Consider the following 22,870-nt stretch of genomic DNA (forward strand, 5'->3'; position numbering starts at 1 on the left):
TGTACTTCAACATGTGTTCAAAATGTACTTAATTTTGTAAAATATCCCCAAATCTGTGTTTTTTTAAACAAAAAACTCTGCTGATTTGGGCTATCTCTCAGTGTCAAGAACACTATGTTGAATATACTAAATGTTTTACCGGATTTTTTATTGAACCAGGCCTTCCAACTTAATTTTGTACTGAAACACATCTACATTAATATACTGTAGTTGTGTATATTGATGTCAAATATAGTTTGTTTTCTTTGATACAGTCAAATCTCATTACAATTTCAAATTCAGTTATATATCACAAATGACACTTTAAAGCTCAAGAGCATGTATAAATATTCAAGGAAGATGGATCTGTCACCTTTTGTAGACAAGGTTTGACTACTATTGTCCTATGCTATTGTCCCACATTTACAGAACGGTCTCTTGAAAGAGAAATACAATTGGAGCACCTTACTACTGCTGTAAATGGAGCATTGTTATAAATATAGCCCTTTTTTATTGTACTTGGTTGTTGTAGTTCTAATAAGAGAAGTACAACCAACTACATTAATGATTTAGAAAGTGAAGCCGTCATAGGTTCAATATTATGTTCTCAATAATCCATCTATGATTTGGAAGGTCTTAACCTGCGGTATTAAGTTATCCGCACTATCCTCAGGGGAGGAACATCCAATAGATCAAATGAATGGTTCAGGTTGTTGTGAATGCTTTAAACTGCATTCCAATGCATGAAAAGTGAGACGTTGGTCTCAGACAACTTCAGGCCCATTACTGAATAGACCTGTTTGTTGTGCGCGTGGATCGTGTTTTATGCACCAGCCCTGTCAAAGGTGAGGTGAAGCTCAAGTCTTTGGCAGTCGGATGACGTGGCTGAAGGTTGCGGACGATGCGCTGACAGAGTTTCTTTATTCACCGTTTGATCTAGCTCTTTCCACTAGGACTGGAGGCTTTAAGTCATGTGATTCAATTCAGCCAATCCAATGTGCGTTCGATGTGCGTTAGTAAAGCGCTTACGCCATATGCGTACGACAGCATCCCTAAAATTGCCTCTGTCATACAACCAGGAAGAAGGTGGGATAGCCCTACAAAGCTAACATCCCCAATCTTTCTGCATACTTTTTCCGAAAATAATGGGATCTTCCAGGTGGAAGGTAGCAGCGGCGGCGGCCTTCCTCGTTATAGTGGGCTCTTTATTACCTGTAGACGCAGATGAACATGACCACACGGTAAGACGGCGTTTTGAGAGGCCGATTGAAAAGAGGGAGCCTTGAAAATAATGGACGATTGTGCTCTGTGTAACCTGCTAACCGTAACGTTAGCTGCATACAAGAAAACAGAATTACAGACACGACAGAGTGCATGGCTTGGCCTGTTGGGTTATGTATTGATAACGTTACTTGGCGAGCTATCAAACAGATAGGCATTCAATTACGTTAGCTAGCTAACTTGTCACCACTTATCGGCCTAAGTGCTTATGGCTAGCGTTTGCCTGCTAGCTTGTTAGGACATCTTCCACACTGGTCTTCACAAGCTTTCTGCGCTCAAGTTAGGCTAGCTAGCGTTAGTTAGCTAGTTGTTCAACAAACCGAAAACTGGCATAATGAACATGTAAAGCTTTTAGCCTCAAGGCCGTCTCGACAAACAGGATTTTCCCGAAATGATATCCTGTTTGCGATGCCAACGTTACATTATGTTGAAACACCAGTAAAAGACCAGGGCCTCTCGCTATTTCTTCCTCTTATTCGTTTTTTAGTTATTTAGTTAGACCCAGGCGCCCTAATTACAACTGATTTACGAGTTAATAGTGTGTATTACATTGTCTTTCTCACATAATGCGACAGGAAACGTATATACATTGAAATTAACTTAACTGACTATAATGTCATGTATGGTTAGCGTAACGTTACACCACTTTTTATAGTGTCACACTCATGCAGCGATAAGTGTGTTAGTTTATTGTTTGCATGAATTTGAATGCAATAGCTAATTAGTTTCAGTGGAAATGTTAAGATAACGTTACCGTTGACGAGCCACCTTTTAACCATGGTGTCTAAATCAAATGTATCTGTAGCTAGCTGCTTTGTTTTGTTAGTACTATGAGTGTGTGGACATGTAGTGAAAGTTACTTATAAGTGTGTCACACAGTTGTTGTTTTTTTTTATGTCTGCTAAAATATGAAACCAGTAGGAATAGAGGAATTGGTGAAGCATTACTGGACTTAACAATAAAAGAGTCCTTGTTTTTCCTTTTGTAGTACACAGATAAGGAGGAGGTAGTTTTATGGATGAACACAGTGGGGCCTTACCACAACCGACAGGAGACATACAAGTACTTCTCTTTGCCCTTCTGCGCGGGCAACAAGAAGACAATCAGTCATTACCATGAAACACTCGGTGAGGCACTGCAGGGAGTGGAGCTTGAATTCAGCGGCCTCGACATCAAGTTCAAAGGTATTATACTGTTATGACTTTCACCTGTTGAGTACATACAAACCCATGGCAACATTGAAATAATTGTCTCTGCATCTGTGGGTCTATTATTTTTCACACTTTATTTCCTAACAAAAATAATGTTGTATTTATGATCCCTTGTAGATGAAGTCCTGCAGACAACATACTGTGAAATTGACCTGGACAAAGCAAAACGGGATGCCTTTGTCTATGCCATAAAGAATCACTACTGGTACCAAATGTACATAGACGACCTGCCCATCTGGGGTAAGTGATACATTACTTTTCTTTTCTTTTATCTGCCTTTATGTTTGACAGACCTCTAAGAAATTAGTAGATACTGAAAAATGTCTGTGTTGTGAGTTTTCCTGTGATTTGGAGTATTAGTATTACAGTAGTATTTTCTGACTCTTGTCTATCTGTGTCTTCCATTCTATCTCTGTTACTTATTAGCTCATTAGCCTCTCACAAAGAGTTGCAGTGACACTGGCAGCTTGTGTATCAGTATGTTCAGATTGATATTGGAGAAGTTAAATCCGTTCTTATTCATGGGTGGGACTGTCCATTAACCCTCGGGCCAACCTACTAGGGGTGTGACAGTACACTTTTATATCATGGATGAAATGGCTTACTGAAAGGCACTTGCAGTGCAGTTCAACATGTTTGAACAATGCAGTGATTAGCAGCTGTCTTTAGTTACTGTCATCTTGCCTGGCTGTTATATTGTAGAGAGTTGTATATATTGTGATAGAGGGACCCCTCTAAACAGATCAGATAAAACTGTTTAATTATGAAATTGTACATATCATGTTTTTCTAAACTGAAATGCTAGAATTACTATAAAATGTAGTTGTGATGCAGTAAGGCTTACTGAAAATGTGTTGGTATATGAAACCGGCTTGACATACCAAATCAAACCTTGAATTTTGCGACTAATTACACCCCTACAGCTTACAGTATTTGTGCACTGCATTCACATGTGGAAAAGAGCTTTTGACACTAACCTTGACTGGGAAGTAGAGCTGGGCGATATGGAGAAAATCAAATATCACAATGTTTTTCACCAAATGCATCAATATTGATATTGCGACGATATTATAGGGTTGACAATTTGTGCTTTCACAAAATATTAACACAATGAGAGTTTTGATAAATAATCACCAATACTGTGGGTGGGTATAATGACTAAGTGGGTAAAGGCAAATATTAGAACAGTCTGGTACGTTAAGAAAATGACATCACTTTACTGTAATGCAGCCTTTAAAACCAGGAAAAGACAACACTTATGCCATATTACGATATCCAAAATCTAGTGTCCTATATCGATGTCGATATAATATCAATATTTTGCCCAGCCCTACTGGGAAGTGTTCATTGTTCTGTGCTAAGAACCATTTTCATGAGCCACTTTCATTACAGACACTTCTTAATGCTGAAATTCTAACAAGCAATCAATGTGAACACTTACATACGTGGTAGTAGTTTGTACAGTGGTGCCACTCCTACAGGTGATCAAACATAACTGTGTTAGCTGATGTTGTTGGTAGTGGGTGGGGCACTGGCATTTACTTAGGCAATTCTCTGTGTTGTATGTTACATACTCCTGCCTTAATCACAGTAAATAAATATAGACTTTAACCTCATGTCCGGTTTGCCAGCGTGTTAACTGGACCAGTGCACGCATCTTGTCTGAGATGTGTTTGGTTTGGGTTATTCACAGAAAGTCCGGAGCAGCAGATCTTTAAGTTGGTCACTTTCTGGCCACAACACATTTGAATCACCACTTACTACAATGTCTTAAGTTAGATTCAGCTCACCTGCCCAATGTTGGTAAATTAGACTAAAAACATCACCTGCCAAGATTAATTTATCCAGAATGATGAAAATAAAATTCTCGCACTCACGTTTCACCTCTGCATTTGATTTGTTGGTCGCCGTTTTGGTCCCAGGGATTTTTCTCAAGACACGCAATAGTTGCTGGGCTATTCATCTTATCCAAAATAATGTGCATTTTTCATATATATCATACTATAATCAGAAGCGGTGTGATACTCCCTGAAGAGGCAAAAGTATATTGAGAGCTTTATGAAAAACTTTCTCATTAGTGAGCCTTTTTCCTAGTGGCCTCACATTTGCTATGGTATGTGTTGCCACAATGGAATAGCATTGAATTTCTATATTAACATTCAATTGGTCATGTACCCATGCAGTGGAAAAACAGAAGGATACATATGCAGTGCGTTTTAAGACCTAGAATAACGGGCAGCCAGTTGGGAGTGTATTCAGTGTGATTGTTTTGCACCAAACTGATTTGCTTTGAGTCAGAGATTTACGGTTTGATGACAGCGGAAGCCTAAGGACTGTATGTAACAGATAAATGCAGACGATGATGTTCCAAAGTCAATGAGCAGCAGTGTAGCAAGTGGCCTTTATTTGGCATTTATTTACACACCCTGATTATTTATTTTATATAACCGAAGGCCCAGTGTTTACACCTGTCCTTTGACCACGTCTGTAAACACCCAATCTCTAATTCAATGTCAATTTCTTTAAAGGTATCGTTGGTGAGGCGGATGAAAATGGGGAAGATCATTATCTGTGGACGTACAAGAAACTGGAGATCGGCTTCAATGGCAACAGGATTGTTGATGTAAATCTGACCAGTGAAGGCAAAGTCAGACTCGTGCCAAACACCAGAATCGCGATGTCTTACTCTGTGAGTACTGAATGACCCACTGTTCCTTTCTTTATGCTTATACTCCTTTTATGTCTGTAGTGTGTGTCTTGTAATCTCATGGGGCTCTGTTTTTTTTTTTTTTTCATTTTATTTTTTATTAGTTTATATGTATGGGACAAGTACAGAGAAACATTGACAGTTGCAGAGGCAGTATCCAATGTACTGAACACGTGCATGCTGTATAGTTGAAGCTAATTTCCGACACCAGTCCCCTTAGGCATGTAAACATGTTAGTTTACAGTAGGGCTGCTCATTTATGGAAAAAAATATATAATCACGATTATTTCAGTGCACAGCCTTAGTTTACAGTCAACATATGAATGTGCACCGTTCCTATCACAGGTGAAGTGGAAGAAGTCAGATGTGAAGTTTGAAGACCGATTCGACAAGTACCTTGATCCGTCCTTCTTCCAGCACAGGGTGAGTTAAATATTATATGTTGGGTTTCAGATTTGTGCTTCATCATGCAAGCCAAGAACACCAGTGGCTTATTGTAACAGCACACTTGCATATGAGCTTTCAGATGGTACGAGTTGAGCCTTGTACCAGGGTAAGTATGGTGTAGTTGACCAGTCTGGTAACTTTTGGCTGACTCAACCCTCTCCCCGACTTGTACCCAGAAGCTGAGCCAGCTGAGAGCGGGGATTTTATAAACTTGTAGTTGTGTGATTTTAAACACCTTGTATTGAGTAATGCATTCAGCAAGTTTTTTACTGAAAATGTTTTCACACCACTAAATAGTTCATTTTGTTTCATTGGAGCTTTAAATATGTGATGTATTCGGTTTTGATTTAATAAGCTTTGTATTCATTCTTTTGTTTAGATTCACTGGTTCTCCATCTTCAACTCCTTCATGATGGTCATTTTCCTGGTGGGTCTGGTGTCCATGATCCTGATGAGAACACTAAGAAAGGATTACGCCAGATATAGCAAAGAGGAGGAAATGGATGACATGGTACGTTTTTTATTGACTTAGCAGTTTGCTCTTGAGCACATTATTTGTTGAATGTAAAATTGTGAGTATTCAAATTTAAGGTTTTGTTATCTTTGAGTTTTAGTGATTGGACAGTTGTCTTTCAATTCTTTTAGTTATTTTTTGTTCCTACTCATTTCTTTAATACAAGTAATGGACGGGGTGGCTTTATGGTGTGCAAGAACCTTTTTGAAATTCCTTCCCATTTTTCTTATTTTGCATTTTGTCACTGTGCACCATCAGGACAGAGACCTGGGAGATGAATACGGGTGGAAGCAGGTACATGGTGACGTGTTTCGGCCGTCAAGCCATCCACTGATCTTCTCTTCACTCATCGGCTCCGGCTGCCAGATCTTCTCCGTCTCCTTCATCGTCATCATCGTCGCTATGGTCGAGGATCTGTACACCGAGTGAGTCGTTGGCAGCTAACTGCCTGGTTGTAACTTTTTGTTGTAATTGTGGGGTTGGGCTCAGATACCATGTTCCATTTTGGATCCAGTTCGTAAAAAAAGGTAGAGTCTAATGAATCCCATATCAAATATTTCATTTCCTGTCAATTAATACATTGCCTAATAGGAGTAGGGGGAAAGATCAATACAGCATAGTATCACAGTGTTTCCTCTATGTTGATTTTGTAGTGGCGGCCTGCTATGGCAAAATTTCTGCCGCCACGGTATCAGAAATGAGGCGCACATATAGTCGTGGTTGCCTTTTTAAAGTATCTTGCCGACATACGTAATGCCGTTGGCTGCCGCTCACATTGCAATTTAACAACAAGTAGAACTATTCAGAGGTTATTTAGCCCATCCAGTTTAACTCCACATACTGGGGGGGGTTGTTGTTCGGACAGACCTGCCCCCACTGCTAAAAAAAATCCTAAAGGAAACCCTGGTATCGCAATATTTCCCGTGGCAATACTGTATCAATACACAGACGTCAGGTATCGATCTTTTATTATATATGTTTGTCTGCTTGACAGTCCCATTTTGCAGCAATAAAATTGAAGTGAGATGAACAAACGGAGAAATGTATCTTTTTAGATTAGTTAATCAGTTATTAGTTAATGTACTGTATTACAGTCACATTGACCTTACAGTAGTACAGTGTTTTCTGCAGTGTCAAGGGGAAGGGAATTAAATTCAGTTAACAGGTCAGTTATCCTGAACTCCTGCTTAAAGGTGCTCTAAGCAATGTCATGTGTTTTTTTAGGATACATTATTTGTCACATACAGCAAACTTCTCACTATCTGCTAGCTGCCTGTCCTCTCAACTAAAAAAGGGGGGGGGGGAAGGTAATAAATTGCAATATATCGCTTAATATTGCAATATGTTTAAAATCGCAATAATATCGTATTGTTATATCGTATCGTGAGGCCTCTGGTGATTCCCACCCCTTTTGCCTAAGACCACTTTTTAAATAATTTTGCCAACAACAAATACGTAATCCATCAGCAAAAACGTCATTTTTAGCTCCTGATTTTTTTTTCGGGGCTGCACACTCTCATCACTTTTCTCTGCAGGAGAGGATCCATGCTGAGCACAGCTATTTTCGTGTATGCTGCCACCTCCCCTGTCAATGGCTACTTTGGGGGAAGCTTGTATGCAAAACAAGGAGGTAATAATAATAAATAAATAAATAAAGTCCATTGCATCACATTCTCTCTTTTCTGTATACTGATTAATGGCTTTATTTCCTTTTTCAAAGTTATTGTAAATTTCTCACACGATGCTGTTTATTCGTCTGAATAACACAGGCAGAAGATGGATTAAGCAAATGTTCATTGGGGCCTTCCTGATCCCAGCCATGGTGTGCGGGACTGCCTTCTTCATCAACTTCATCGCTATGTACTACCACGCCTCCAGAGCCATCCCATTTGGCACCATGGTGGGTTTGACACAGCAACACCTCCCTAAAAAAAAAAGAGTTCCTCTGAGTCAACAGCTTCATTTAATCAGTGTGGCTGTGCTTCTACACTGTGGGGGAAGGGATATGACATAGTTTATCAGTGACAGAGCTGATAGACGTATGAAGTAATGAGGATAGTGTAGCAAGGATTCAGGCCCATGTGATTAAACTGCATCTCGTCGTTAAATACATTTCTATGGTACAGGCTAGAAAATTGTCCTCATCTGAAAATCATTAAAAACAGACCACATCCTATAAAACACTTTCCACGTGACACTGTTTCCCTAAACTCAATGCAGTCTCTTAGGTTACTTAACTGCAAACAGTTTGTTGGCTAGACACAACACTCAAGAGTGATGTGTCTTATCTCCATAACATCGGATCCATCACAAGTGTCAAGTAACCCTCTTTAAATCAAACCATGTTCCAACTGCATCCGCCGAGCTTGTTATTTCAACAGACGTTGAAAACACCACAACACGGAATATTGTATTTTTCCTGCAGGTCGCTGTCTGCTGTATCTGCTTCTTTGTCATTCTGCCGCTTAACCTGGTGGGAACAATTCTGGGGAGGAATCTGTCTGGCCAGCCAAATTTCCCCTGCCGAGTGAACGCCGTGCCGCGACCCATCCCTGAGAAGAAATGGTAGGTGTGACCCAACACAGGCAAGGTCTGTTTAGTGTTTCGAGTAAGGTACGTGTTTTGGAATTTGCCCTGGAGCGGGGATCGGAGACAGTTTAAATCATTGTGGTACGTGCACGCAGTCCAAAAATGTCAATTCAAAGTTACCATTGATCACAGACGACACAAATTCTGCACAGACCGTAGTAGCACTGGGACAAACAATTATTGTTATTATCAAGTCATCTTTACTATGCTAATAGTTGACAGCGTGTTCATTATGTAGTTTATAAAATGACATACCTTTCACAAGTAACCCAAATATTTTCAATTTACAATGATATGAAACAGAGCTGATATGAAAAACAGCGAATGGCCAGCAAATTTGGAGGGTTTCTATGGGATGAATTAGATACATAGATAGTTTGGAATATCCTGCCACAAGGCAGTCAGATGGCTGAGAGGACTACTTTTATATTTTTGAATGGTCTTTCATGCTTTTAGGTTGTAGAAAGTCCTCTTTACAAATGTATGTTTTTGTATGAAGGGTTTGCAAGAAAAGTGATGTATTGTACATGGAGAACACACTGATGCACAGTGGTTCAACCAGACTAAGTGAAAGGGCAGAAAGAGCCAAATATCTCTCTGAGCAACAATTCAATAAGAATGAAAAAAATGAGCAGTCATGGGTAAAAGAAACTGGAAGCTTAGCATCGAAATGGATGCAGGATTAAAAAGGTTTCCTGTTTCGGTGTCAAGTGCACAATCATGCATATAATAAACATGCATATAATGGTTTTATTTCAGTTAGCCTAATAGCTGGTTTGATTTGCATTGAGAGATGATCTTATGGAAAGTACCCCATGCCAATCTCTAGGTATGGTGAAGGGGATGTGATGATGTGGGGCTATTTTAATTCCAAAGGCCAAGGGAACTTTATCAGGATACATAGTATCCTGGATCCATGAAATAACTGGCCTTTCAAAATCCAAATCTGCCTGCCTCTATGGGAATTTAACATAGGGGTGTGTATACTTATGCCCCCTGTATTTTAAGGAAGAACATTTATTTATTTACGATACATTATTCATTCACAAAAAAAATTGGTGTCATTAAAGGTTGGAGTTTTCCTCATTTTTTTAATTAAGACATTAAGATCAATTTCCAAAAGATTTTTTTTTTATTCCTCTTTATAGTCAACTTTAGCATGGGTTCATAAACTTATGAATGCCACTGTATACTGTATTTTTTTTTATTTTATTTTTTTTATCTTTGTTAAAACAGCCATTAATAAAAGGAAAAACCTCAATGTGTGTATTGATCAAGTAATCACCTGAGCACTACTGTGAGCATCCGGCATGCATTCAAATGGCACAAGGCTTGTAATGGGGAGTGTAATGACTCACACGGCAGTGAGGAAGTTGTGCTTAAAGCATGTCATTAATCCTAAGTGTTGTTCAAGTGTTAGACATCAGTATAGAAAAGGGCTTTGCTGTCTAAACAAACTCTCTTAGGGTTATGAAAAATAGCAAAGCAATAAACTTGAGTGTATTAACATTTACAACCTTCTGCCAAGCACTGTTGCCAGCTGCCAACAGGAAATGGTCCAAGTGACTTTAGGCCACTGTCGGACTTTGCTTGAATTTCAAATTTGTGTCTCCCTTTTCCTTCTTTCTTACCATAGCACAATAAGTCATGTACCTTTGCCATGAAGTGGGGGGGGAGATCTGATGTTCCCACTTGTATACAGTGTATTCATATGTTGAATGTTGTGCGTCAGGTTCATGGAGCCAGCCGTCATCGTCTGCCTCGGAGGAATCCTTCCATTCGGATCGATTTTCATTGAAATGTAAGTTTGTGCTGTGATAATGAGAGAGCTCAAAGTGTGTGTTGGGAGATCATCTTTGCAGCAGGTGACATGTTTTTTCTGTCGTCGTTCTTCAGGTACTTTATCTTCACGTCCTTTTGGGCCTACAAAATCTACTATGTGTACGGCTTCATGATGCTGGTCCTGGTCATCCTGTGCATCGTGACCGTGTGCGTCACCATCGTGTGCACGTACTTCCTGCTCAACGCTGAGGACTACAGATGGTGAGTGTGGTCATGTTTTGACACTGGATTTTCCCAAAAAGTCGTAGGGCCCTATTTTAACGATCTAAGCGCACGGCGCAGATGCGTTTAGGGCGTGTCCAAATCCACTTTTGCTAGTTTGGCGGCGGAAAAAAGTGTCGGTGCACCGGGCGCATGGTTCAAAAGAGTTGTACTTAGTGTCTTCATTAATTCATTGGTGTGTTTTGGGCGTAACATGCAATAAACCAATCAGTGTCATCTCCCATTCCATTCCCATCTACCCATGTGCCTTGGCGCATTGCTATTATGATTGTGGATTTGCACCATAATATTTTTATTTATTAGTCCAGGCTTTTGTTGGTCAATGGTGCGATCACTTTCCGCTGCCTCAAGATAGCAATACGCCAAGAATGTACCTGAACACACCTCCCTGTAAGACCAGCACACCCATGGGCGCAAAGATGGGCGCAGGTGCATTTACTATTTAAACGACGCGGGCCCTGGACGGGAAATTGACAACTGCGGCGGTCTTAAACTAGCAAAGACACTTGCGTCGGGCTTTGCGCTGCGCCGGGTGCATGATAGGGCCCATGGAGTTAAGTGGTGGAAAATAATGTTTGCTGTAAATAGAGATGTTCCGATACCGATACCAGTATCGGCTCCGATACTGCCTAAAACACTGGTATCGGTATCGGGAAGTACTGGAGTTTATGCACTGTCCGATACCACGTAATAAAGCCCTAAAGAAAATTTTTTAGTTTATTTATGTTCTTTTTCCGTTATAACTGACCGTCAAACTGCATAATAAAAGAACATTCTGTGGCATTCATGTTCCACAAAGAGTTTAACCTGAGCCAGACCGGCAACAAAGATAGAAATCATATCCATACAGGGATAGTAGTATACAGTTCTTAAAACATAATAAAATATATGACACACTAGTATCGGATCGGTACTCGGTATCGGCCGATACGCAAGTTCAGGTATCGGAATTGGTATCGGGGAAGCAAAAAATTGTATCGGACCTCTAGCTGTAAACATCATGTTCACCTGCCTCAGTCCCCAGAGCTGAGCGAATTATTAATGATTCAAAAAGTGACCTATGCTACTGGTTAAGTGTCTGTTTACTCACGTTTGTCTTCTTTGTTCTAGGCAATGGACAAGCTTCCTCTCCGCTGCATCCACTGCTGTTTATGTTTACATGTACTCCTTTTACTACTACTTCTTCAAAACTAAGTAAGTTTTAGTATTATTAACCACATACCCACAGAAGTCGTATTATTGGCAAAAAACATTTAACTATTCATAGAACAAAAAAAGCAACTTATATCATCAAATGCATTGCTTACATGTTTTATCCTGGTATTTCAGGATGTACGGGCTGTTTCAGACGTCCTTCTACTTTGGCTACATGGCTGTGTTCAGCACCGCCCTAGGAATCATGTGTGGTGAGTCCCTCATCCAGTTGTTGAAATACTTTAGGGACTGTCCTGACCTAACGAAATGCATGACTCTTTGACAGATAATGTTCACAGAATTCAGCTTTTATAAACTACTGCGACTTGCACCCAAAAGCAGCTGTGTACTGGTTTTACACCTCTCAGTAAATTCAGTAAAGTTCATTTCATACATATATAAACTCCCAAAAATCCAGATTAAGGTGTTTTCATTTTTTAATCAAACAAGTGTTTCTCCCCCTGTGGAGGGAGGCAAAATTCTAAATCTGAATAAATGCTACAAGTTCACTTATACGTGCCACGTATGAACGAATTGGTACGTACAAGCAGTTCTTGCCTGCACTTTTTTTTTTCACATTGGCTCTTGGAGTGCAGTTAAGTAGACATTTCCTCAGCAGCTGCAAGCCAAAGTCATTCTTCAGCTTGAAGAGTAATGAGCCAAGGCTGGCTCCTTGCACCTTAAAGCACCTTTTTTGTGGAGCTTTCTCTATCTGGGCTCGCTTCTACAGGGTGCCTTCTGGGTTTGTTGGATGTCTGACTGCTCATTTTGTAGACGTAGGACGTGCTTTTTCTTGCTCAAACCTTTATTGGATACCTTTACCAATAATCAGTTTATCCTGTGATGGATTTATCTGCAAAGTGAGAGAAGAAGCCAGGCCACCTAAAAGAAACTCACAGAACACATTTGTTTTCCAGGTGCCGTTGGATACATGGGAACAAGTGCCTTCGTGAGGAAGATCTACACAAATGTGAAAATTGACTAAGAAGCGAAGCAGCAACACAGGGATATTAAATGGATTGTCCTATGTGTATCCTGAAAGGCGGCGGGCACAAGTCATTCTTTATTACTTTTCTTTCTTGCAAAGAGATTGTGAGAATCTCACTTTGTACAATGTAGGTTTTTTTTTTTCTTCCATTTTCTGAATGAATTTCAACGCCGCAACTCGGAACAAGTGCAGATCTGCAGAAGAGATATCAAAGGGTTCTGTTTTTATCAGTTGCTTTCAAACAAACGGTGGGGCAAATATTCAAGGCTGACATGGCTTCTCTTTTCCAACCCAGTCCCACCTGAGACCAGAGAACATACATGTTTATTGATGGAATGCTCTCTTCAGTGAAGAGGCCTAAGTGTGTTGAAAGCCTTTTTGTTCTAGTGGGTCAGAATATTGGAGAGTTGGGTTTATGCCCGTGTTCTGACTTGATTTCTATTTTGTATTGTTGGAGTCACTCGAAATGTCGTAAATACATAAAGTAGTTTGCTTCCGATTTACTTCCACTGCAAAAAGATGACATAAGAAGCTGTCGTCACTTAAGAAATAATTTCCCCGTTTTGACGATTCTTAATTCAGTTACAGTAGCAATCCATCCAGTTGTTGAGGGAGATTTTAGTCCTGCTGTAGTTTACTGTGCAGACGAGAACAGAGGGACTGATCAACGGTTGAGGTACAGTAAGAACCGATTTTTAAATGGATGTTTGATGTGATCCCATTTCCCCGTTTAGCCGGGGTTTTCTTAATGTTTGGGTTTGAATGAAGTCTACTTGTAAAGATAATATATGGATGGGTGGGAATGTATATAACCTTAATAATGTACCTTTAGATGTAGATCCCAAATGTATTTTCGTTGTACAGATTTACTACAGGGTGTTTTTTTTAAATGAATCATTCAGTTAAAAACAAGTTCTTTTCTTTGGTGCTTGGGATGGGGCTGGTGGCGCTGTTACATCTTGCCTGACATTGCATGAAATTTTCACCAAACCATCTGCCCATCAAATGTCACTTCAGTCAGCGCTGTCGTTTTCTTTTTTTTTTCCTCCCTCTGATTGTGATCATCTTCTCAATCTCAAAATGTAAACAGTGCATTTTGATGACAGTAGGCCTGCTTATGGACAATTTTTTTTAAATTTTGATTTCATATTATTTAAAGCTTCAAAAGGCTCTACATCTTCTGGTAAGCCATTTCCCTCTTGTTCTGTTGCCTAACCTGAAACATCATTTGTGAATGTCAGAAGGAATGAGGCGATTGCTTTGTTTCCGCACATAGTGTATAAAGTGAAGTTTATGTACACTTAAAACTAGATGTTTTCATAACCACACACATGGAGTGTTTCCAATGCTTTTTCCCCATTTTGTGTAAATACAGTATGTACCCTACTTGTATGAGAAGTGGCAATGCCTTTTTTTTTCTAATTTCCAGTTCTCCCCCACTGAAGTTGATTTTGGCACCTCCTGTTGTGTACCAATGTCTGATTAGACATTTTGAACCTGCATATTAACTTGCTGTAAAAAGAGAAAATAAACATGGTTTATGTACATGGGTTATTAAGTGTGGTTTTGACTTTGAGGGTAAATATTTTTGTAATTATTAGTTAATGTACTGTATTACAGTCACATTGACCTTACAGTAGTACAGTGTTTTCTGCAGTGTCAAGGGGAAGGGAATTAAATTCAGTTAACAGGTCAGTTATCCTGAACTCCTGCTTAAAGGTGCTCTAAGCAATGTCATGTGTTTTTTTAGGATACATTATTTGTCACATACAGCAAACTTCTCACTATCTGCTAGCTGCCTGTCCCCTCAACTTAAAAAAAGCAGTCTCTAGACAAACGGCAACAAAAACAAACCGCCAACCTGCACCACCAAACATAAGTGTTCCAGCCGTCAAGGAGTTGGTTGAGCCATCAGCGCAGCAGTGTTAACACGTAGCTACGTCCACAATGCGCGTTCATGACTGTTTCAAGAAGCATGGAAGGGAGGGGGACGGGATGAGGAGGAGGGAGGGGCGAGCTAGCCTCCGTTTTGTTTGACAATACTTTGAACGTCAAGAAGCGACGTCGCCCCACATTGCTTAGAGCACCTTTTAAAATGGAGACAACTACACCACAATCGCCACAATCAAAACAAAGCTGCAATTTATGAAGAATATATTTATTATTAGTGTATTTAGCTGTGCATGAGTAAATACAACTTACAAACTGTAAACTAAGTGTACATTTATTTTTAGGTGTACCAGTTGTGAACTTTGCCTTCTTCAGTTGACTTTTTCAAAGTACTCCTTGGATCCTTCTGGTGTTGGTTTGATCTGAAAATTAAACAGTTCCACAGAATGAACTTTACAAACTAGTTTCCGCTGCGGCTGTCTCGCAGAAGACTGACGTACCTAATACCCATTTTAAAGCCCAGCAGCTTCTTCACATGACAGATCCTGAACACACACACTACTAGTAAAAACATGAGTGACTAAAAAGACAGTTGGCAAAATCTAAGTCTGCAACAGAAATAGACAAGAACACTTCAGTTTCAGTACTGAGTGGGTTGAAAAGCATTTAGTGTTTGAGAAACTCTTTTTGGGGAGCCGTTGCAGATGGTATCAGGTTAAAAGGAACTCACCGTTGGGGACTCGGGGGTCCAGCTGGCCGGACACACCTCACCGTGGGTCTCCACAAACTGGAAGGCCTTCACCAAGCGAAGCGTCTCTTCAACACAACGGCCCACCGGAAGGTCGTTCACACTCATGTGTCTCACCACACCGTTGGGATCAATGACAAACAAGCCCCTGAAGCACAATAACAAATAAATATATTCATTATCAAGCATCTTTTCATTTCTTTTTAAACAACACTTATGAAGTTCTCTTTATAACATTAAAACACTAAATCAGCCAGTTGAATTGTGATCTCCATGTCATTTGAATGGGTCAGGTCCTTCCAAAATCAGCCATCTCTTATTATTCAGTAGACATACAGTGTAGAGTCTTTTATCAACTCCTACATTAGGGTGGGATCAGGGGAGAACTTGCTTGGACGTGTGTTCTGCGTGCCAATAATCAATGTCCACAATTTGTTTGCATTTCGGTGCGGTGACCCATTTATTTTCCTTAACGGCCTGCTCACCGTCGCACAAGCATTATAGTCCATTTCATTTCTGGATTAGTTCCATTCATTTTCCTTATCAAACAAATGAAAGACACGTCAACCTGACACGACTGACATGGTGAAAAGCTGTCTGCTTTCCCCGTTTTCCCACAAACCTGTGTACCGGCGGCTGATTACCTTTATGCCTTCCCAAAGGCAATGCAATACCCAGTGCTCAAACATAAAACTGCATATTAATTGGCATAACCAACATGGTAGCCTATATAAACAAAACAAAGTGGTGTAATGGCTCCAACATACAGTATGTACCGCTTTATTTATATGGGGATGTATAAGTATGTAGCATAAACCAATGCCACACACCACAGCATTTATAGCCAAAGCTAATTTGCAATGCCGTCCCTAGATGGGCTTTTAAAGTGACTATATGTAACTTTTTAATGTTTCTGAAACTGTCATTTTCATCTGATAATCATAAATGACTTGTAACAGGAAACGAGACTAACAGTGAAGAGAACGCTATTTTTGTATAGTTTTAAAGGTCCCATGACATGGTGCTTTTTGGATGCTTTTATAGATCTTAGTGGTCCCCTGATACTGTATCTGAAGTCTTTTATATAGACCTTAGTGGTCTCCTAATACTGTATCTGAAGTCTTTTATATAGATCTTAGTGGTCCCCTGATACTGTATCTGAAGTCTCTTTCATATAAACCTTAGTGGTCTCCTAATACTGTATCTGAAGTCTTTTATATAGATCTTAGTGGTCCCCTGATACTATATCTGAAGTCTTTTATATATAGACCTTAGTGGTCCCCTAATACTATATCTGAAGTCTCTTTTATATAGGCCTTAGTGGTCCCGTAATACTGTATCTGAAGTCTCTTTTATATAGACCTTAGTGGTCTCCTAATACTGTATCTGAAGTCTCTTTTATATAGACCTTAGTGGTCTCCTAATACTGTATCTGAAGTCTCTTTTATATAGACCTTAGTGGTCTCCTAATACTGTATCTGAAGTCTCTTTTATATAGACCTTAGTGGTCCCCTAATACTGTATCTGAAGTCTCTTTTATATAGACCTTAGTGGTCCCCTAATACTGTATCTGAAGTCTCTTTATATAGACCTTAGTGGTCTCCCTAATACTGTATCTGAAGTCTCTTTTATATAGACCTTAGTGGTCCCCTAATACTGTATCTGAAGTCTCTTTTTTATAGACCTTAGTGGTCCCCTGATACTGTATCTGAAGTCTCTTTTATATAGACCTTAGTGGTCTCCTAATACTGTATCTGAAGTCTCTTTTATATAGACCTTAGTGGTCTCCTAATACTGTATCTGAAGTCTCTTTTATATAGGCCTTAGTGGTCCCCTAAGACTGTATCTGAAGTCTTTTTCCAGAAATTCAGCCTTGGTGCAGAATTACAGCCACTAGAGCCAGTCCCACAATGAGCTTTCCTCAGGATGTGCCATTTCTGTGTCTGTAGCTATTGAGGAGGAGCGAGGGGGGAGCAAGGTGGAGGGTGGGGGTGTGGCCTTGACCAAATGCCACTTTGCTCGTTTGAAAGCCATGATGTCTCTTTCTCATGGGTGGACCAAATTCTCTGGGCGGGCAGAGCAGAGGGGAGGTAACCTTCCTCTTTATGACCTCATAAGGAGGAGATTCCAGATTGGCCCATCTGAGCTTTCATTTTCTCAAAGGCAGAGCAGGATACCCAGGGCTCAGTTTACACCTATCGCCATTTCTAGCCACTGGGGGACCATAGGCAGGCTGGGGGAACTCATATTAATGTTAAAAAACCTCATAAAGTGACAACAACTAAAAGCTAAAAGGGTACGTGAAAGACAACGAGTGAAACAGATTCAATCTCAGTCGGGCTTTCAACTGATGGAGACGCAATGACGGGATTGTAAATGATTCAAAAACGTCCCAGAATTGGCATACAACAACAACAACAGGTATGTAATATGTCCATTTCATTCATAAAAAGAACTTTACAATGCACCTACCTACGTCCACCTTCCATTTAGCGCGGGCATTTTATTTCTTTTAGTCTGTGTTTATGTTGGCCTATTATTTTCTTTTCCCTTGTCCCCCTGTAGTTGGGTAAAGCGTCCGTGGGTTTCATGAAATGCGCTATATTAATGTAAGTTATTACTACGTTGGTTGCTACAATAAACTATAATCTCTGGCTCGTGACCCAGTGACAGTGATATCTGGTTTTGCTTACGAGACATCCAGGCTAAGTATGCAACGATGCATCTGTAACGTATTCTCTTATTATAAATGAATGACTTTCTGTCTGAGCAAAATATTCATCGCGACTATATGACCTCTCGGTAACACTAACACAGTATTCTACAGTGGGCAATACAGCACCGTAAAGAAAAGAGCTTTACGTCAGTAGGTGTGGTAAAAACACTACTGCTTTTGTCCAAAGGGGCCGCTAGAATCAACACAAACTGAAAGTTACATATTGGCACTTTAAAATACATCAAACTCAACAACAAATACATAGGAGACGGTGCAAAACAAACTGTGGGTGTGAGTATATGATTATTACACTCTGCATTGATATTGTGAAAAAAAACAGTTTTGCAAAAACATGATACCATATAAAAAAAATACCAAGAATATCTAAAATGTCTCTATTACAAGTAAGGGCAATTGAAAATGATGTTAGCCATACGAGCAATAACAGCATCAGTAATGGTGGTTGTAACAACAACACTAGTTAAGACTTTAGTGTTCTTAGCACACCTGTCCACATCTCTACTGGTTTGTCTTTTCTTTGTTTCTTCACTGCATTTTTTTAATAACCATAGTCAAGACAATGATATCCCTAGAAATGTTGTTGGAAATGAAATTTTAATATTTAAAAAAAAGAGAGTAAAATAGTGACATTTCCATGTTCTGTAATGGCAGGTGTGACTAGATCACACAGAGCACATGATGACCCTACCTCAGTGCAATGCCGGGACCCTCCAGCAGCACGCCATAGTCTCTAGAGATCTGCTTGGTGAGGTCAGACAGCAGGGGGATGTGGATCTTGCCCAAGCCTCCAGTCTGACAAAACACCATGAAACAATACCTGTTAGATTTACGCTGACACAATTACTGCTGCTAATACTGTTAACAATACTGTCTTTCAGACATACAGTCTTCACAGGTCAGTCATTTACTAAAAGCTCCTTTATGGCACACATCAAAAGGAGGAATAATACAAAAAAAAAATTGAACTTTGCGCCAGTTACTGAGTAGATAGTGAATGAAGAGGAGGGGAGGGGGAGAGAAAGGGGGGGGTACCTTGCGGGGCGTGTTGATCCATGCCAGGTGGGTGAAGTGAGAGTCCACAGACACACCCACCACCTCACAGTTTATGTCATGGAACTCACTGGCCTTGTCACTGAATGAGATGATCTCTGTTGGACACACAAAGGTGCTGCAATATGACAAGCACAGAGAGAAATAAAAGGCTTGGTGAGTAAAATGTCTACTAAAATAATATATAGAATATAATAACCATTCAACAGTTACAAAGCACAAAGTGATGGGAGGGCTGGGGCCTGTGTGCCTTGATCAGAGTTGTGATGGTCATCAGTAGAGGTACTTAAACATTTTACATTACTCAATGTGCATTTTTATCAAAAGGTAGGGAAAGCCATCATGTTGTTCTCTTTATGCAGGTCACAAATACTCACAAATCCAGTGGGTAGAAGAAGAGGACCAGGTATTTGCCTTTGAAATCAGCGAGGCTCATCTCCTTGAACTCCCCATTGTGGACAGCTGTGGCCTTAAAAGCTGGAGCAGGCTGAGTGACAGCAGGGCTCCATCTGGAGGTGCCTGATGTAGAAAAGACAAACCCAAGTTATTCATTCATACTCTTTTCTCAGTAAAGCCAAGGTAACTTACAGACTACGGTACATAGACATCATACTGGAATCATCTCTAAACAAACAATCTCACTTTACATCTAAAGTGAAGATAACATTAATGAAACATGCAAGCTATTTACAGTGATACTGTAAAGGCCAGGGCATGCAATCAATGTGAAAATACTTTTTCAACAACTTGGATATTTTATGATGCATGTAGTTGCCTTATTGTAATATATTTCAATAAAAAAATATATACTGTAGTATTGTGATATTGAGCTTTTACAACCACACCACCAAACAATACACGTTCTGCTGATAGAACTGACAAAATACACAAACTGTTTTGAGAAAATCACACAGTTTTCTCAATTAACTGATGAAATGACTTGGTCATTAAAATTGTTGCAGAATTTTTAAGTCAACCAATTAATCGTTTATGCTCTAGCCATCTTATCAAAATTCGACTATTTTCTCTGACTTTGGTTTTGTACATACTGGTAGAGAAGCAGGCTCTCTGAAGTGGAGGAGCCGTGAGGATTCTTGCAGCCCCAGATGATCCATGTTGACAGGCTGCTCTCACTTCCAACCCTCCTGCTGCAACCCTTGCCTTAAAAAAAAAAAAAAAGAAGACAGAAATTCAACATGAATAATCTTCAAATACACTGAAAAAAAATCCTACGCTATTTTGGTTAGCAAATTGACAACACTTATGTTTAAAGGTTAAACCAGCCATGTTGTGTGTCCTCAACATGAGGTCTAAATATATAGTAAAACAGTGAAACTGTTGAATTTGTCCTTCCTCTATTTGTTTTGCTAGTTGGCCATCGAATGTTGTCTTTGCGGTGTGTTCAAGTGCAACTTTGTGCTCAAGACACAGGCGAAGGGAGGCCTCATCACCACTAGTTCTTTGCTGTCTGCTTGGTGTGCCAGCACCTCTTGGCTTTAAAAGTCAGCCATGGAGGACTTGTGACCACACCCCAAACAGTGACATCACAGCAGGTGGTTTTCCATCAGCTGCCAAGAGCAGAATACCTGCTGTGACAACACTACTCGCTGTTACTAACAGGAGTGAAGACAAGCACACTAAAAATAGGTCTACAGGTCTGATGCGGATTTTATGTTGTGGAATAAAAAATTAAAAATAAAGTATATATACCAGTAGTTGTGTACACAAAAAAAGGATATGTTTCTGTTGAGTGTTGACAGGTTAGTTACTAGTGTGCTAACTTCCTTGATCATTTAGCTAACTTTGTGTTTGAAATTTTTCACAGCAGGTATTTTTTTTCTTTTCTTGTCATAGTCAGAAAAGCACAGGTGTTGCTTATAATGTTATGGCTCCGTTCTATTCAAGTGTCCCAGTAAGCATGCACAATACAAGGATCCTGCAAAAATGCATATCACAATGCATGTAAATAAAAAAAGGCCTATTGTATTGGTAACTATATTAAGTCTTCCACCTATCAAAGTTTAAGTCTGCAAGAAATGTTTGTCTTGTCAATATTGCTCATGGCCTACAGCCCTGTCTTTGTATGTTTTTTAAGCTAAATATGAGCTATATGAAATACTACGTGTTATATTTTACACTGCTATTGTGTTAACTTCCACATGAACACCTGTAGTATCCCTCATGACAAAAAGACATGCCTACTAAAGGACGCTGCACACATGCCATAAATACTTTTTTCACAGTACACATTTTGACATGTTAAAGCAAAAAAGGCACAGTTATAGTTGATAATAATGATGGCTGGCTGAAGGATATTGTTCAAGTTTAAAGATTTTACGGTTACTCTAAAATAAACTGACAAAAAACGTCACACAAAACATGATGTGTCCTTGCTAACTGGCTTACTGTAACATTTGAATAACAGAGACACCATTATTAATGCATTCAATTACACTGGTGCTTTTCCCGCTTTGACATAGCACATGTGCAGTTTGAAAAGGGTCAGACAGCAGAAATATGGAAACGTTAGGACTTTTTACAGTAGCACAATGTATCAAATGGTCAATATAACATATAGTAACCTACCAAGCAAAGCTATTTGTTGTTGTTTTGTTAGAAGTTTAGAATGAAACCCTTATTTACTCTGCTAATAGCTTTTAATGAATTGAATATTTGTTGTGAACCATATTGGTCTAAAACAGCGACCGCGGACCAGAGGTTTGTCACCGGACTGGAGGATTAAATGTGCGACACACATATCATAACAGCGCCTCGGTGCAGAGGTAGATTATTCATCATTACCTGCTACCGACAGTAGTTCATTACTGATTCTTTCATACCAAAGTAAGGAGAAAGAGTGTCGATATCAAATGTGATGTTATGTTGCACTTACAGAGGTCCTGAGTAGTCTTCCGATGGTGGCTGCCATTTTGGATTATGACAGAGGAGGGCGGTTAGAGGTTTGAGCAGGTTATTGCGTCATTTACGCACGTGCTTCCAGTAGCGCCACCTGTATAAAATATAAAATTATTTGTATGATATTCTGCACCAAAAACGGCATGTTTCTGGTACACAAGATGCCCTAAAAAGCTATCATATGCCTATACGTGCTCGTGAACTCCTCAGGCGTTGGAAACAGGCGTTAGTCGAGCTTCAATAAACTCGACCTAGGAAATAGCGGTTCAAAAAAACAAAAACATTATTTTTTTCTGAGCAATGAAAAAATAATATACACATAAATGTGACTCAAAAATCCCTTTAGTCATTTTTAGATGCCTGGTTAGTGATTAATTGGTTGTTGTTTTTTAAGCAACAGTTATTGGGAAACTGTGTGTTATTTGTTTAGCGTGAACACGGCCCGTGTGCTCTTTCTCAATAACCAAAGACTAACACAATTGCAACTTGGACATGACAGAGGTATAACCTCCAATATCTTAGATGTACCTGAATGTAGCACAAACCCGCCCACAG

At 39.7% G+C, this 22,870-nt stretch overlaps 2 protein-coding genes across 2 annotated transcripts; one reads left to right on the plus strand and one right to left on the minus strand.

Moving 5' to 3' along the window:
• The first annotated feature begins 1,015 nt into the window (after positions 1-1,015).
• On the plus strand, positions 1,016-14,519 carry tm9sf3 (transmembrane 9 superfamily member 3). Its single transcript, XM_078272386.1, has 15 exons — positions 1,016-1,220; positions 2,249-2,444; positions 2,589-2,711; positions 5,000-5,160; positions 5,524-5,601; positions 6,005-6,136; positions 6,398-6,564; positions 7,675-7,769; positions 7,909-8,039; positions 8,565-8,704; positions 10,461-10,529; positions 10,625-10,771; positions 11,903-11,986; positions 12,122-12,198; positions 12,904-14,519. The coding sequence occupies exons 1-15, from the start codon at positions 1,125-1,127 to the stop codon at positions 12,969-12,971; spliced, it is 1,764 nt and encodes a 587-aa protein (XP_078128512.1). The 5' UTR covers positions 1,016-1,124; the 3' UTR covers positions 12,972-14,519.
• Positions 14,520-15,116: 597 nt separating this feature from the next.
• prdx3 (peroxiredoxin 3) lies at positions 15,117-22,401 on the minus strand. Its single transcript, XM_078272387.1, has 7 exons — positions 22,293-22,401; positions 20,449-20,560; positions 19,777-19,918; positions 19,382-19,517; positions 19,038-19,141; positions 15,595-15,760; positions 15,117-15,286 (listed from the first exon to the last, which is right to left on the minus strand). Exons 1-7 carry the CDS (start codon positions 22,326-22,328, stop codon positions 15,236-15,238), a joined length of 747 nt encoding a protein of 248 aa, XP_078128513.1. The 5' UTR covers positions 22,329-22,401; the 3' UTR covers positions 15,117-15,235.
• Between the last annotated feature and the right edge of the window lie 469 nt (positions 22,402-22,870).

This window comes from Sander vitreus, chromosome 17 (assembly GCF_031162955.1).
Source record: "Sander vitreus isolate 19-12246 chromosome 17, sanVit1, whole genome shotgun sequence".
In the NCBI taxonomy this organism is placed as follows: Eukaryota; Metazoa; Chordata; class Actinopteri; order Perciformes; family Percidae; genus Sander; species Sander vitreus.

Coding starts and splice junctions, on each gene's coding strand:
- tm9sf3 (XM_078272386.1), top strand. CDS start 1,125: ATGGGATCTTCCAGGTGGAAGGTAGCAGCGGCGGCGGCCTTCCTCGTT. Junction 7,770..7,908: donor CTTGTATGCAAAACAAGGAG/GTAATAATAATA, acceptor TGAATAACACAG/GCAGAAGATGGATTAAGCAA. Junction 10,772..11,902: donor AACGCTGAGGACTACAGATG/GTGAGTGTGGTC, acceptor TCTTTGTTCTAG/GCAATGGACAAGCTTCCTCT.
- prdx3 (XM_078272387.1), bottom strand. CDS start 22,328: ATGGCAGCCACCATCGGAAGACTACTCAGGACCTCT. Junction 19,919..20,448: donor GAGAGCCTGCTTCTCTACCA/GTATGTACAAAA, acceptor TTTCTACATCAG/GCACCTCCAGATGGAGCCCT. Junction 19,142..19,381: donor GGATCAACACGCCCCGCAAG/GTACCCCCCCCT, acceptor GTGTTTTGTCAG/ACTGGAGGCTTGGGCAAGAT.